Source organism: Peromyscus eremicus, chromosome 23 (assembly GCF_949786415.1).
Source record: "Peromyscus eremicus chromosome 23, PerEre_H2_v1, whole genome shotgun sequence".
NCBI lineage: Eukaryota > Metazoa > Chordata > Mammalia > Rodentia > Cricetidae > Peromyscus > Peromyscus eremicus.
This window is the reverse complement of record NC_081438.1, coordinates 40,600,804-40,617,983: the sequence shown is the minus strand read 5'-3', so window position 1 is coordinate 40,617,983 and position 17,180 is coordinate 40,600,804. Positions and strand designations below refer to the sequence as shown.

The 17,180-nt window shown below is 48.7% G+C and overlaps 1 protein-coding gene across 1 annotated transcript in view; it reads right to left on the bottom strand.

Annotated features, from left to right (window-relative positions):
• Positions 1-1,598: 1,598 nt before the first annotated feature.
• The window catches only part of Brca2 (BRCA2 DNA repair associated), a 42,403-nt gene continuing 26,821 nt past the window's right edge, over positions 1,599-17,180 (bottom strand). The window contains 13 exon segments of the mRNA XM_059249887.1: positions 1,599-1,988; positions 1,991-2,452; positions 3,551-3,703; positions 4,056-4,297; positions 8,808-8,946; positions 9,037-9,200; positions 9,693-9,885; positions 11,031-11,152; positions 12,690-12,834; positions 12,920-13,075; positions 14,197-14,554; positions 15,597-15,767; positions 16,749-16,936. Coding sequence (XP_059105870.1) covers positions 1,845-1,988; positions 1,991-2,452; positions 3,551-3,703; positions 4,056-4,297; positions 8,808-8,946; positions 9,037-9,200; positions 9,693-9,885; positions 11,031-11,152; positions 12,690-12,834; positions 12,920-13,075; positions 14,197-14,554; positions 15,597-15,767; positions 16,749-16,936 — 2,637 coding nt within the window. The 3' untranslated portion in view covers positions 1,599-1,844.

Genomic DNA, 17,180 nt, shown 5'->3' with positions numbered 1-17,180 from the left:
CCTGTACCAATCCACTCGGTTCCTACCTGCCAGGCCCAGGTAACTGTGGGGGTCGTAGCCTGTGTGCTACCTGCAGAACGACTTTGGAATGGATGGCTTCATGCATTAGGTTGGCAGAGGGGACAAGTGTTGGAGAGCCCAAATGGAATCTCCTGCTTTTGGTTCCACAGGCGCACCCAAAGGGCCAGAGTCACATTCCCTGGCGTGGCTGGCTAGCTTCAGAGCAGGCAGGTTAGCTGTCTGAGCCGAGGCCGATGACCACAGCAAAAGGCTTCAGGCTGTGGACCCCGAGTTTTCTCAGGACTCTCAGTCTCCGCCCAGCTGTGTCTCCGCCCCCTCTGACACGGCGGCGATACCCAGATACTTGGTGTGGAAGCATACACCAACTGACTAAGTCCCACCAAGCTTATCTCAGAACACAGCTGGTCAGACACCACTGAGCTGGCCCTGCAGAAGCAATCCGGTCTTTTCATTTCCTACGGCTTCTGACTTCTGGGCCCTCTGAACTGCTGTCACTGACTTGCATCATTTGTCAAGCTAGTGGAGTGCCCTGTAACTCAAAGGTTCTCCGTAAGACAACACCGAGTGCTTGGCCGTTATCCCTGGTCACGCAGTGGACCCTGCTGGCTTTACTCGGTGTCACTTTAAGAAGGAAACATGCACACATGCTGAAGCTTCATGCTTTCTTCATGCAGCGTGGATTTTTGTGGTCTACATAAAAGTGTCTGTCTAGGTGGCCCGAGAAAGGATAAAGAGGGTAACAGCATTTTTGATAGGATTCACAAGAAAAAAGGTTAACTTTCAGCCAGGCGGTGGTGGCAGAGCACACCTTTAGTCCCAGCACTCAGGAGGCAGAGGCAGGCGGATCTCTGAGTTCAAGGCCAGCCTGGTCTATAGAGCTTGTTCCAGGACAGCCAGGACTACAGTGTCTAAGTGTTTACTATTCCTGTGAGGAGACACCATGACCAACCCTGTCTCAAACGAACACATGAACAAAAAGGTTAAATTTTATAAATAACATAATCCTGTTCACATAAGACTCGTTTACTCTGCTCTAGGTTGGGTCTACAGAACCATGATTAGGACAGGAAGACCATATTATTTTATGAACAAAACTTAAATCACTAATAGAGTAGACAGAACACTTTAAGGCAGAAACTCGGTGAGAGCATCTGCCTGTAGACAGAGTTGTGGTCAGTGCTGTGGTCGGGAAGGCACTACACAGCAGGCCGCCTTGATCTTGCCGTGTAGTGAAGGATGACCTGGAACTCCCAATAGTCTCTCTACTCCGTGCTGGGATGACAGGTGTGCATCATTCGGCCTGACTGGATTTCCAGCTGGATAATTTAATTTGAGAGATTATAGTAAGGAGTGACTTTGAAGGTTCCTATAGCCAACAAGGATGAAAAATCTGCCAGAAGTAAACACTACCGTCATGTCTGTTTATCCCGACAGAATGGACTCTAGCAGAACTAACCACATGTGAAAGGACACTATTTCATAGGAGTTACCCACACACACACAAAAAAAAAACCCTTAAAAACAGAAACCAACTACAACAAATTAACTGGTAAAGTGATGGTACTTAGTGAAACAAGTGAAAAGCAAAGGTGTGTTTATTTTGCATGTAAAATAATGCTTGTAGTGTTCAAATCTAATCATAAAGATTTAAAGCCTTTTGAATTAGTTAACATCTGGCCAGCTTTAGACAACTGAATAGTTACACAGGTAGAGAAGCAGGCAGAACATCTGTAAACAAACACTTCTGGAATGTGCTGCTGTTATTTGTGTCTTGCCACACAAACGTGTAGTTTGGAACTGTTCACACTTCACAGACTGGGAGGCTAAGACTCAACAGCTAGTTTTCCATCACGGTCACGGCAGTCTCTGCAATCCCCGAGACAGACTCCTTCCTGGACCTGGGTCCTGCATGCTGGCCTGGCCTCTGTGCTGGCTGGGGGCTCTCTTGTCCTTGGGGCACAGAAGTCCTTGCAGAGTCTCCAGGAAATACCTGTTGACTTCCTTCTGGTGAGCCAGGTACAAGGGCTTGGGTATTGAGCAAGGCAAGCTCTTCATCAGCCACCGAATCATGTTCCAGAAGAGAAGCGCCACTGGCCTTCTGAAATGGCGCCTTCCTCTGAGGGACACGGGGCTCTCTTTCCTCCCTAGGTGTGGCACATTTGGTACCACGACTCCGTGGTGGCTGAAAAGCCTTCTGTGCAGCTGGAGAGACAAAGGTACAGATGGGACTGACCGGGGGAGGTAAGGGCAGCCGACCCAGGAAATCCAAGGCTCTTCTCTTCCTGCAGGTTTTTGGGTCCTCACTCTCTCTGTCCCCGTCACAAGACTTTGATGCCATCTGGGCCAAGGGAGCCAGGGGTGCAGACTTCTCTTTTGGTGTGCAATGTGATAGAGGACTTGGACAGCTTTGCTCACTGTTAGGTGAAAACCTCTACAAAACATAAAAAAGGAGCCTATCAGAATATGTACTTGTATGTAAACAAAACAAAACTTAACCTTTCATTAAAAAACACAGAGGACACATTCTTTCTTATCCAATTGCTGAAGGATAGATGATATAAAAAACATTCATGCTGTTATTCCCATCCCACAGGAAATAATTTCGCACAAGAGCATCTAAAAATGACTAGAAAAGGAAAAAGAAGAGATCCTAATATGAGATTTTAAAAAAAACAACAAAAAACATGGCATCGTTTACGCTTTAACTTTCCGAAAGCCTTCCAAAGCTGAAAACGGAGGGCTATCAGAATCACTGAGAACACACCCTGCCCAATTACTACTACTTGCTCTTCTTCTGAACATTGATTTATTCTGCGTGTGTACATGTTGTGCACGTGTGTGTGTGTGCACATGAGCATTCACATGCTCCAGCACACCTGTGGAGGTCAGGGGAACCTGTGGGAGTTGGTTCTCCACTCCACCAGGTGGGTCACAGACAGCAATCATCAGGCTGAGCCACAAGCACCTTTACCTGCCGAGGCAGAGGCCTGCCTGGAGTTTTAGCCCTCTCTCTCTGTGTCTGTCTGTCTGTCTGTCTCTCTCCCTCTCCCTCTCCGTCTCTCTCTCCTCTCTCCCCCCCTCTCTCCCCCCTCTAGTCCCCAGTCACTGACAAGCCTTTAGCATCTTCCTTGGCCAGTCTGACTAACAACAGCTCTCGTGTGCGCAGTGAGGACTGCTTACTGAGGGAGGGAGCTGGGCCGTGCCACCTGTCCAGCCAGCCCTGGCAACCAGACACCTACCATGATTTAATGAGCCAGCTGAGCTGGAACCACTGCAGCAGCCTCAAATGGTATGTTCGGGCAGCTCTTCTAGCAACAGGAACAGGCAAAAGGCTTTTCAACCACCCGAACGTGGACTGCCAACAATGTAGTTTGCTCCCAGAGCTTTACATTCACACTTCAACAAATAAGTTAGTTTCCACATACAGCAGCTACAGCGAGCTAGCCACAGTTAAATGCAGTTTAGTTACACCTCGTGCTCACCAGAACACCTGTTACTTCCCAGCATGACTTCTCAGACTACAACTTACTGCGAACTGGCCTCCTGTAGCAAGGAGCTCCGGAGGAGGGCAGGTGGAGGCCGCCTGAGTGGAGGCTTTAGTCGGGGTGGACCACTGGGGACTGTCTCCATGAAGCAGATGTGAAAGCTTCTTTTCTGCCTCCTTGTAAAATGTGTCGATATTCTAAGAGAATAATTGGAAAAGCTGTGTCCTGAGTTGCTAATTCACACATTGATGTTCTCGGAAAGTATTTTCTTTCAGAAATAAAACATTCAGAACAAAAGAATGAGTCACATTTGTTTGTTTGTTGTTTAGCTAGGGTCTGGTGCTCACTCTGTAGAGGAGGCTGGTACTCACGTCCTGGAATCGCAGGCGTGGGGAGACATTGAAAATTCCATAGCAACTGTCAAGTGCTCACATCAGTGAGGGCTGAGGGGGGAGGGTGGGAGTGAGCACCTGTGCTCATGTGTGGAAACCCTGGGCTGAAGGCGCTCTCCAGGCACCTGTGTTCCTGCTTCCTACTCTCTAATCTCACCTCGATAGCCTGCTTCATTCTGTTGACTCTGTCCTGAAAGTAGGCCTCCTTTGGACTGGCCGAGAGTATGGAGAAGCCCCCCGCAAATAGAGCCGGCATTCCTGATCTGGACTCTGGGCGCCACTGGAGGTTGCTCGCAGCGATCAGCACACGTGGCTGTATATCTTCACTAGGGTCTGCCCCAAACTTGACCACTACTAGATTAAGGCATTCATCTGACAGGTAGACCACAGGAGCAAGACCTAGAACGACAAGAAAGTCAACGTTCTCTTTACAGTTGCTAGACAATGATCTTGTTTGTCCTCGTAGATAAAAATCCCTGCGTTTACAGAAAACACAGCATTTCCAGAATGACCCGTTGCTGAACGTGTTAAAAGTTCAGTGGCCAACAGTCCGAGGCCACGGGGCAGCAGATACACCGATACACTGCTGCTGAGAGTGGATCTGATGCATCCTTCTGGGGGAAAATGTGGCACTGCCTAGCAAGATGCCTGCGTGCATCTTACTTCCCACCAGCACTCTTATTTCTACAGTCCACTCTGAAGACAGATGCCGCCCAATAACAGTAAAATACATGGGCGCCAGGGTCATGCTGACGGCTGCAGCCAGTCACTCAGGTAGGACTGTCCACAATTATAAAACGCTGGAAGCAAGCCCTGTCAGCTCCCACACCGGAGTGGCTGGGTTGCACCCACACAACGGTTTTCCAGGCAGCTGTGAGAAGAAGGAAGAGAATCCCAGGACAGTGCTAACTGGGAAAGCACACCAGAGAGACTCCAGCGTCACCTGCAGAACAGGAAGGAGACAGAGAAAACACACACTTTCTTTTTTTTTTTGAGCCAAGAAATGAGGAAGGCTGAACAAGAAACCAAACAGGTGAGGCCTGGAGGGGCAAAGGAGGACCAGACTCAGGGTAGTTGGCCAGGAGGGAAACATGCTTCTCCCGAGTGCAGCTTTCTGTGTGGCTCTGACTCTTAGCTTTACGATCGCTTCCCACTTGGAACTAGAGTTAATACAGGACTGCGGCAGGGAACACAGATGAACCGGCAGCAACATGTGTTGCCAAAAAGCAAAGATGTGCTCAGAACGTGGAGGCGGCTTGTGGAGGGCTATGGTTGGGATGCACGAGGCCAGTCTCTCCTCCCCTGGACCTGGGCAGGCACAGGGATGCACTAGGCCAGTCTCTCCTCCCCTGGACCTGGGCAGGCACAGGGATGAACCTAGGCCAGTCTCTCCTCCCCTGGACCTGGACAGGCACAGGGATGCACTAGGCCAGTCTCTCCTCCCCTGGACCTGGGCAGGGACAGGGATGCACCTAGGTCAGTCTCTCCTCCCCTGGACCTGGACAGGCACAGGGATGCACTAGGCCAGTCTCTCCTCCCCTGGACCTGGGCAGGCACAGGGATGCACGAGGCCAGTCTCTCCCCTACTTTCTTGGGTATTTCTTTCCTGCCTTTTTGAATCTATGCAGATGTCTACTTCTCCATCAGCTCCTGCATTTGTGGTCCTAAGTCCTTTCGCCTGTCCCTTGCTGGCTAAGGCTTGTCTCGTCACAGAGTCTGGACAGCAGGTGTCACGTGCTGACTGCCCAGTGTCAATCTTTACTTTCTTAGCTTCTTCAGCACAGTGTGCTTTCATCTGAAAACTAGTCTCCTGATCATGATTCTAACAACTGCTTTTCTTTTCCTTCTCTTTGAATAAGACACGCATAAAGGAACCACACCCACCATCTCTATTGCTCTGCTTCCTGTTCTACTCAGTCAGCCAGTCCCTCTCTTCAAGGAAAGGGCTCTTCCACGATGCCAAACCCAACTACCAAGGCTTGCTCCTCACCTCACACCAGTGCTTCACACAGGCTTCACCACACACAGAACACTGCTTCTTTTCTATCTGCCCCATCCCTGAATATCCAAGTGTCAAACTGAGTCCTCTGTCTCTTCTTAGTCCCCTCAGAGCGACCTCATTCAGTCTCCTGGCTTTGCATCTCACTGGTGTACCGATGGTTGTGACCTCATTCAGTCTCCTGGCTTTGCATCTCACCAGTACCGATGGTTGTGATCTCATTCAGTCTCCTGGCTTTGCATCTCACTGGTGTACCGATGGTTGTGATCTCATTCAGTCTCCTGGCTTTGCATCTCACCAGTACCGATGGTTGTGACCTTATTCAGTCTCCTGGCTTTGCATCTCACCGGTACCGATGGCACTAAAAGTGTATCTTCAGCTCTGACCACTGCCCCAAGCAGATGTCTGTAAACACAGCTGTCCATCTACCACATCTCCTCAGAAGTCTCATATGGCTGAGATTCCACTTGCAAACCATGTTCCCCATGGGTTGTTTTCAAGTTCTTGCTCTTCAGCGAGTGGCAATTCCAGTCTTCCATAGCCTGGACACCGCACACCTTCCTTCACCTTCAGAGTGTAACCAGGGTCTAGTGCTCGCCACGCCCGTGGTTTTTGTCTGGTTCCTCACCCTCCCCTGCCTAGATTCTCACCATGGCTTCCTCCTGGAGTCTCTGTTTGTACTCATGCCCTCTATATCCAATTTCCAATGTAATCGTTCAGGTAATATGTGAAAAGGTCAAAGCCTGTCCTTCCTCTACTTGAAACCTTCCCATGACCTCCCATCAGCCTTTAAGTAGAAGTTAAAATACATACAAGGGAGCCAGCAAGACGGCTCAACAGGTAACGGCAATTGCTGTGCAAGCCTGACATCTGAGTCCAGCATCAAGGAGGACAGAAAGAACCATCTCCATAAAGTTGTCTCGTCCTCTGACCTCTGCGTGCGTGCGTGCGTGTGTGTGTGTGTGTGTGTGTGTGTGTGTGTGTGTGTGTCCGTGTGTGTCCGACACACCCTGGCTCTTCCCTGCCTCTCAGCACCTGGCCCAGCCTTCCTGGGAAGCTGTCCCGGGTCACATGCTTCCCTCTCAGCTTCTTCGGGTCCAACACAAGTGTCAATGAGGTCTCTTCTGAAGGCTCTTCTTCTGCCCTCACCCCTTCCTTCCCTCGGGGACTCACATCGTTTTCTTTGTCCAGAGTCTCCCCCGCCCACCAGAGCACTCCTGGGAAGGGGTCCTTAGCTGCTGCGCACCTGGCATGTAACGATCACTCAAGAAATACTGACGGAATGCAAATAAGCCGTCCACCCTCTATCACAGTGAAAGTGTGCAGACAAAGCATGACCCGATGACAGGGATGGACATGGCAATGTGGCTTAACAGTCAGAGAAAAGTCCACATCAATAAGCACAGCAGGGAAGGAGGGAAGAAAAGGGGAAGGGAGGGTCAGCAAGCACAGAGACACACAGAACATAGCCCATAAGGAACCCCCCCACACACCCCCAAAACAAGGAAATTCCTACAGTTGTCACAAGTGACTCTGCTCTGGAGCTTCAGGCCAGTCACTACAAAGCCTCTGGACTGGAGACAAGCAGATCCGTAAGATGGAAAGGGGCCGGCAGGACAATGAAGCGGACAGCACAATGGGCCAGATCCACGCCCAAGAAACGACCAAGATGCACACAGTGTACGCAGAAAGAAGGTGAAGGACACAGAGGCCGCAGCGGTCATAATGGATTGACAGGAAATACAATGAAAAGAGCCAAATGAAGCAGAAATATGTCCTGTCACACAGGACAACTGGCACTCCTGGGCGGGCGGGCTGGCGGGCTCCCAAGGAGGGGACAGGCGGAAGGAGAACTCTCAGAAGCTGTGTCGGGGCTGAGAAATGCTTAGCTGAGGGCGCTTTCTCTTTCGGGGCCTTCAAAACAAAACACCAATCCAACAGAAAGGCTAGTGAGCTGCCAGAGAAGGGCGGGATGGGAAACTGAGGAAAGAGCCTGTCCCACAGCATGCACTGCTTTGTTGCTGTTGTTGTTTGTGGGTTTTTTTGTTTTTTCGAGACAGGGTTTCTCTGTGTAGCTTTGAAGCCTGTCCTGGAATTAGCTCTGTAGCCCAGGCTGGCCTCTGCCTCCCGAGGGCTGGGACTAAAGGCGTGCGGCCCCACCGCCGGCATGCACTGCTTTAAGAGTGGGAAACAGTGCCCTGTTCCTACAGCGTCCATCCCAGAGGGGACGGGTGTGTGGGGACGCTGTTAGGTGCTGAGCAGTCCAGGAGGAACCGAAGTCAGACAGAGCCCTTCTCTGGCAGAGGTTTGGGAGACTTGGCCACTGCTCCTGTTAGGAGGGTCTCTCACAGGCTACACTTGACCAGCCACACGAAGGCACCAGAAGCCACCGTGGCTGTCATGGAACAGTGAGTGCAGCAGCCTCAGAGACTGCAACCAGGCCATGTCACATGGCTGGACTGCAGCGGCAGAGCTAGGAGCTGAGGGTCTGGATACAACAACGATGAAGAAGTGGAAGGCTGTGCAGCCTCCACAGAGATGGCGGCTGGACTCTGACATGTGCGCAGCACTTCTGCATGAAAGGAAACAAAAAAACAAAACAAAACAAAACAAAAAACCCAGAAAAGCAAAGAGGCCAACGGCCAACAGGATGGTTCTGAGGGTAAAGGAACTCTGCCATCAAGCCTGCTGACCTGAGTTTGATCTCTAGGCCCCCTGGAGGAAGAGAGCAGACTCCTATAGGTTGTTCTCTGACCCCCACATTCTGCTGGCACACCCACACATACAGAGAAACACACATAAGCGACCCTACACAGCGTATCAGCGTAGCCCCACTAGTTATTAAAGCTTGACAGGCAATGGTCTTCGAGAGAATCAACAAAAGATTACGTTAAACACACTGTACATTACCTGTTGTTTTTACAACAGAGACCACAACTCCTACAAGGTCCACTTCAGAACAAGGAGGCCGAAAGGGCGGCTCTAACAGTCTGCTGAAGTGAAGGGGCTCCCTGGGCTGGTACACCTGGGCTAGGGTTTCACTGGCAGCCTGCGGGAAACAGAACACAGTCAGCATGCGGAGACTCTGGGAAATGCTATGCATTTCTCAAGACGGAAGTGTGTAAGGAGAGGTGCAGACCGGTAGGTGCTGATACTGAGTTCTTCTCGTAGCTGTTAACTGGACGCCAAGTCGGTCCAGTTTACTCCTAGATTTCGATACTGCGAGATGGTAGATCCTGTATCTCTTTCCTTCTGTTAACAGGGACTGTAGGTCTGAAGACGGACGCCAGATACTCAACAGAGCTGTTCAGAGAGAGGACATGACAGGCACACTGGTGAAGACTCAAGGGTTCTCCTGCTCCGTGGGTGCTCACAGCCCATTTTATTCACTTGATATACATGAATTTATATATATATTTTGGCTTTTCGAGACAGGGTTTCTCTGTGTAGCTTTGCGCCTCTCCTGGAACTCACTTGGTAGCCCAGGCTGCCCTCGAACTCACAGAGATCCGCCTGGCTCTGCCTCCCGAGTGCTGGGATTAAAGGTGATGAATTTATATTTTACTTGTCATTTGTAAGCTTTTTTTTTTTTTTTTGGTTTTTCAAGACATGGTTTTTCTGTGTAGCTTTGGAGGCTGTCCTGGATCTCGCTCTGGCCTCGAACTCACAGTGATCCACCTGCCTCTGCCTCCTGAGTGCTGGGATTAAAGGTGTGTGCCACCACCCAGCATAAGCTCACTTTTTAGCTTAACAAAATTGATCAAACAAAACAAAACATGAACTTTGCACACTCACACGATGTTTCCTCTCCCTTGTAGCTTGTCACACGCAGCTTCCACACAGGTGTAACATCCCTTGACAGGCCCTCCTCCTGCTCAGCAGCCTCCAAGGCCTTCCGGAACTCGGACTGGATCTGGGCTTGTTTCTTATCGTTCAACATTTGTCTGTGGTTGTTCAAGGCTTTCAGCTGCTCTTCACTGAAACAACCCTGTGACCAGTGAAAACATCAGAGGGCAGCCACAATGACAATCCTGCCTACCCCAACGGGCTGCCTAATATGAGAAGAAATGCACCAGACCCGACCCAGCTGAGGGTGTGTGCCCACCATTCATTTGATCACACCAGGCTCTTCGGGACCTCACACTGCCTGTGCCCTTGTGACGGACCCCGAACACTTAGTGTTCTTTAACCACAACCGCACGCCTACACTTCAAATGGCTGACATGAACGGACACTGACAGAACCACGGATGTTTCCTGGTAAAGGTCCTAATTCACTTGATCTTCCTAAGCATGCCATGATTTGTGTGCTATGATCGTTTCCACACCGGAGCTGATGAAAGTGAGGCAGAGAGAATCAGGAACTGCACAGCTACATGGAGGGGCCGCCTCAATGGCTTTTATCCTTATCTCCCTCCGGGGGAAGAAATTTAATTTAATAATTTAACTTAATAATTCATCTTTGGAAGAGCAGATACAATTTTTGAAGTTTTTTTGTATGTTCATCTATCTATGTGTGCATGTAGAGCTGGAGTTACAGGTGGTTGTGAAACGCCAACCACGGTGCTGGGAACCCAATTCGGGTCCTCTACTAGGCTCTGAGCATTCTTAACCACTAAGCCATCTCTCCAGACAGAATTTTGCTGTGTCTCCCAGGCACATATCTTGCCATCCTGCCTCTCGGTCCCCAGAGTTCTTAGAACACAAACATGTGCCACACAGCTGGCTAAAAATACACACACACACACACACACACACACACACACACACACACATACACACATTCATATTTATTTTGGGTGTGTAGAGGTCAGAAGAAAACTGGAAGGAGTTGATTCTCTCCTTCTGCCACATGGGTCCCAGGGACTGAATCCAGGCTGCCAGGGTTGGAGGCAAGAGCCTTTGCCCTCTGAGCCATCTCTCTGGCCTTTTGCCTGGCATTTTAAACCATGTTATTTTAATATATGAAACTCATTAACTTTTTATTCTCTCTTTGATACAGAATCAGAAACTTGCCACAGGAGTCATCCTGGAAGATGTAGCAGCATTTCCACATGGGCTTGCTATAACGGCCAGCGTGAGCACAGCTTCCCACAGGGCTGGGGACTGAAGCTTGTCCCAGGCTCCTCCTCACCTCAAGGTGCTCTGGGTCTGACGCACTCTGCACTGCTGCATAGAGCTCCGCACCATCCTGCAGAGCGTGGACCTGCTGCCTGGTGAGTGCACGGGGCGGCACGCACCGCTGTGCTGTGTCTTCTGGGAGGAAGGAAGCAGCTTTGATTGGCTAAACCCAGACCTTAGGAGCGAAACTACAAAGTCAAGCAAAAATACCCAGAGGAGAGAGAACAGGCAATCAAAGGCCACCAAGAGCAGCGGGATGGCCCAGCTGGTGATGGTCCCGGTTAGCAAGCCTACCAACCTGGTCTGATCCCCAGAGCCCACGAGGCAGGAGAGAGCTGACCGTAAGTTGTGCTGTGACATACACACACAATCAATGAATGAATGGAATACAAAAATATTTTAAAAACCACCTACCTACTAAAAGTTTCCTTGTTTTTAAAAAAAAAAGAGAGAGAAAAGAAACTGGCGCATTCTGGGTTACAACGTCATACACAGGGGTTTATGGAAATAGATTAATTTGTAACTTGTAATTTAAATAACTTATTTCTCATATTGATTTACTTACTCAGGAAAACTATAATCTGGTGATAATTTTAAATAAATAAGATAGTGGAAATCCAATCTTTGTTTTAAAAGTTTGCTTGAGTATGTGATGTGTGTTTCTATGAAGGCATGACACTTGTGTGGAGTGCCACGAAGGCCACAAGAGTCCTGGGATCCCTGGAGCTGGAGCTATCTGTGGTTGTGGGTGCTGGGAACTGAGCTCAGGTCTTCTGCAAGAACAGGAAGGGCTCTTAGCTACCAAGTCATCTCTCCAGCTCCCTAATCTTTCTATAGATACACATATATTACACCTACAAAAGAATTCTGAGGAAATACAGGAAAACAAAATGTTTATCAACACAAAAGTGATTGGAAAAGGGAACTTTAAGTCATTTATACGTAAAGATCGATGTGCGGGAACGAGCCCTACCTAGTTCCTGGAGTTTTGTTCCTCGGACACTCCCAACTTCAATGACACACGCTGGTGCACAGCGGGACAGACTCTGGGGAAGAAGCATGGCAGGGACCCGAGGACACTAGTCTGGCTGGCTCCTCTGGGCCACCCTTGTCCTCACACCAGAATTCCCTAGATACTGAAACCCAGCTTATGAATTCATGCCTGGGGGGCAGGCCTGCACCCCAGCTACTCTGGAGGCCGAGGCAGGAGGATCAAAAGTCGAAGGACCGCCTGAGCTAGAGTACAAGGCCAGGTTCAACAACTTTGTAAGATCCTGCCTCTAAATGAAAGCGCATGCGCGAGCAACAGAGAGAGAGAGAGAGAGAGAGACAGAGAGACAGAGACACAGAGAGACAGAGACACAGAGAGACAGAGACAGACACAGAGAGACAGAGACAGACAGAGACAGACAGAGAGAGAGAGAAAACTTATTTAAGGACCCTGAAAAATGCTGTCCCCTTTCACTGTCTCCGACAATTACCTAAAAGCTCAGTTCTCAAAGAAGCAATGATAGTCAGGGTCAGTTCAATTTTCATTTCTGCACATGTGTGATACTTTGTAGGTTAAAAAAATCAGATGTAGAATTAAAAAAAGCATCAATTACTAATAAGAATTCACGCAGTTATAAAACGTTGTGAGAAACAACAATTTGTAACCTGAAGCCCATTTTACCTTCACGGTCTTTAAACTCTGCCTGGATTTTGGTGAACAAGGCCTCCAGTTTCTTCTGCTGGGCCCCTGCAAACCTCACTGCCTCCTTCTCCTCTTCCCTCTCGTTTCGAAATATGTACAACCCAGACGCCGTCTTCTCCACCCACTGACAACGTATTGAAAACAGGAAGGAACATTCAGATTCTCGCCAAAGAAAGAAACCACACGGTAAGCTTCAAAACGCGCCCTACCTGTAGAGGGTACACTCTCTGAACGATGACGTCCACACAGCCAACGCTTCCTCCGTCACAGAACAGTGAGGACAAGGGCAGAGGGAAAGGCCTGGGGTCGTGAAAGAACCCCAGCTTGCTGTGCCAGCGAGCGGGCCGCGTGCTGTTGGCGGAAATCTGCAGGAGTTCAAGAGCAGAAGTTAAAGACATACGGATTCTACTCTACAACTCTGGATCTTTTGGGATGGTTTGAGAATATTCACTTGAGCTGGCAGTGGTGGCGCACGCCTTTAATCCCAGCACTCGGGAGGCAGAGGCAGGGGGATCTCTGTGAGTTCAAGGCCAGCCTGGTCTACAGAGTGAGTTCTAGGACGTCCAGGGCTACACAGAGAAACCCTGTCTCGAAAAACAAAAAAAATTCATTTGTGTGTGTGTAAGGGGTGGTGATAAAAATGTGGTTCAGCAGTTAAGAGCATCTGCTGCTTCTGCAGAGGGCCTGGTTCAGTTTCCGGAACCCACATGATGGCTCACAGCTCCCGTTCCAGGAGATCCAGTTTCCTCTTTTGGCCTCTGAGGGAACTGCATGCATATGGTGCATAGGCAGGCAAAACACTCATACTCAGAAAGTAAACTTTTTAAAAAATTCACTTTTAAATATCTCATAATGATGACTGGTTAAAAAAAAAAAAAAGAGTAAGCAGAAAAACTATACAAAAGGGAAAGTACTTCAACATATACTTCTCAAGAATGTTTCTACTGTAGCTTGGGGTGTACCACAGAGTACTTGCCTAGCATGTGCAGGATCTGATCCCCTAGCAACACGCACATGCATGCACACACACACACACACACACACACACACGTGTGCATGCACTCACTTCTGCTACAAAACATCAATGTTTAGGTTAGCGGGTGGGAGATGGCTCTGTTGGTAAGGCGCTTGCCCTGTCCGCATGAGGATCTGAGTTTCAGCTTGAGAACCATTGAAAACGCTGGGAGTGGAGGCAGACACTTGGAATCCCAGTGCCAGGAGGAGACAGAAGCACAGGTACCTAACTCGATTCTGAAACAAGACTGACTCTTATTCAGTAACTGTAACTGCATTTAGCTCAAGAAATAGCTCTGCCTCCCCTAGCCAGTGAAAACTCTTAGAAAAATTTGCTTCTTATGTCACCAGTACTTCGTCAAGAGATGCTATCCTTTATGCCAAAAGTAAACAGATTTCAGTTAATTGCCTCTCCAGACTATACCGGACTCACAGGCTGGTTCTTGCCCAGATGTGCAGTAGTTTAATTTACCTTTAGCCTAAGAGAGTCCGGGGCTTCCAGAGGTGCACAGGCATCAGGAGAGCCCACCAGCTCTGCCCCGTAGGTAATGATCTTCTGACCCACGGTCAGTCTCCCGCTCTTCACAAGAGCCACAAGTGGAGGGTCTAGCTGGGCCTTGACGGCATACCATCCGTCTGTGAGTTCAATCGTGTCTAGGCTCTTGGGATCGGCACCACTGGTTTTACTGCCGGAGGTCTCAGACACACTCGTGCTTGGTGACATGATGACGTCAGAAACACAGAGGACGAGTGTTTTTGTGGCTGTGTCATCCCTCTCCAGGATCTTCTTTAGAGCCGATCTGCTGCTGTTGTCAATTTCCACGTCATACCTGAAGATGAAACGGAAATGCTGGTTTTAGGAAGTGTGCCCCTGGGGTCTCACTGTACACAAAGCCACTGAATACTTGAGAAGTGGTTAGCTCACCGGGCTGGAGACACAACACGGCAGTTAAGAGCTTGGGGCACTGCCATGAGGACCAGAGTTCAGGTCCTAGCACCCACACAACAAGCTGGTGTAGAGCACGTGCCTGGAACCCCAGCTCGGAGGTGGCTGGAGACAGGGGGATCGCTGGGGATTGCTGGCTTCCAGACTAGCCAAGGTTCAGGGAGACCCCACCTCAAAGGACCAGGCAGAGCATGCGAGTGGAGGGCACCGGATGCCTTCTTCTGCCTCAGGCATACATACAGGAGGACGCATCCACACATGCATACGAGCGCATGGGTATACCCAGGTGCACTCACAAATAAATAAATAAATATTCTTAAAAATGAGTTCATCAAGCCAGGCATGGTGGTGTACATCTGTAGTCCCAGCACTCAGGAGGCAGAGGCAGGCCGTTCTCTGAGTTCAAGGTCAGCCTGGTCTACACAGTGAGTTCCAGGACAGCCAGGGCTACACAGAGAAAGCCTATCTTAAAAAATGGAAAAAAAAAAAATGTAGTTAGACATACTGGTTTTTTTGTTGTTGTTGTTTTTCGAGACAGGGTTTCTCTGTGTAACTTTGGTGCCTGTCCTGGAACTCACTCTGTAGACCAGGCTGGCCTCGAACTCACAGAGATCCTCCTGGCTCTGCCTGCCGAGTGCTGGGATTAAAGGCGTGAGCCACCACCGCCCGGCAACATACTGTTTTTTATTGTTAAAATGAGAATACTGAAGACAAGAATGTTTTATTAACAATCTTTAAATACTGGATCAAATTAGTAATTCCCATGTCAAGAGGTCAAAGAGCGGGTGGGAGAAGGGGGAAATCGAGGCATACAAACAGTTTCCTTAAGTGGGGCTGTCACTCAACTGGTTCATGCGCCATCTTTGAGATGGAGTCACAGGCTGCACAGGAACCTGCAGACTGCACGCACCGTCACTTCAACTTGCCTGTATTTTAGCTGAAGCAGCACTCTCTCTGGGTTTAGGCATCTGTTCGCAAATTCCTTCGGAAAAGCAAACTCCATAGCCGCCAGTTTCCACACAATCCACCTGTAGTGATTGGAGACCCAGGCGCTCGAGAGCAGCTGTGGATCCACACCTGGAGTGTCACACAGGGCCCTGCACCAAGAAACATACGACGACACAATAAAAACACAGAATACTGTCGGACTCCACAGCCATTGCTCGTCTCTTCTGCAAAACCGTGCAGTAAGCTTTTGGGAGGATACACCGGGAAGCAATGCTGTACAACTAAGCTGCTGATGTCTAAGTGCCGAGACTTTCTAATCAGGTAGCGATATTGAAATATTTCTGTTTACATTTCAGTGCTTTGTTTTTTTAAAATTTTTTCACTTCTTAAAAAACAAACATTTTATTGATTCGTTGTGGATTTCACATCCTGTATCCTGTCCCACTCACAATGCTCATGCATTTGTGTGTCATCCCTGTGCAGGGCCACGCTCACCTCGGTACCGTCCCAATTTCAGTCTATGTGCTGCCAAGCGGGCACTAGTGCTTGTCCTCTTACCATGTGTTAACCGCCACGTGAAAGAGGACAGGACACAAGTGGGGCTACCACAAGGAAAACGCACAGTGAACTACTTCTACTATAATGTATGAAAGTATAGCCGATCTAAAAAAACAAAAAACACACTTCATTAAGTCCCAGGATAAATCACATTCAATTTTCAAAAGATTTCAAAAGAACGTTTAGTGAACCAAAATACACTTTAAAAGATTCCTGATTAAAAAAAAATGACTAGTGACTTTTTAGCTTCAGAGCCATAGGAAAGACAGGAGAGAGGAAAGAGGGCTGGAGAGATGACTCAGTGGTTAGAGCACTGGCTGCTCTTTCAGAGGATCTGGGTTCAATTCCCAGCATCCCCATGGTGGCTCACAACCATCTGTAATGAGATCTGATGCCCTCTTCTGGCACAAAGGCGTACATGCAGATAGAGCACTCATGTACATTAAGAGAGAGAGAGAGAGAGAGAGAGAGAGAGAGAGAGAGAGAGAGAGAGGGAGGGAGAGAGGGAGGGAGGGAGGGAGGGAAACAGAACAGGCAAAGGTTAACAGAAACCCTCTTTCTGCACACAGCACCTATAAAATTCTTCTTTTCCAGCCTTCCCATTATTGGAGGGGATCAGCCATCCACCGTCTGCCAACTGAACGCCCTTTCCAGAACACAGATCTTCTTTACCAAAATAATCCTGAAGGTCAAACTGAAAATACTCAGCGTTTTTGCTGTTAATGTTTATGCACTCTTTAGACACGCCATACATGTAGAGCTGTACAAAACAAACAATAGAAAAATGTGATAATAAATAAATAAAAATCAAATACAGTCCTAGAATATAAACTGAATTTATCCAGACCTTTTCACTTAAATACTAAAATAATCATTATAAAGCTATTAACTGGTCCAGGAGTACAGCTCATTGATAAAGTGTGTGCTTAGCATGTGAAAAGCACTGGCTGTGAAACACACACACACACACACACACACACACACACACGAACTCCCTCTGCACT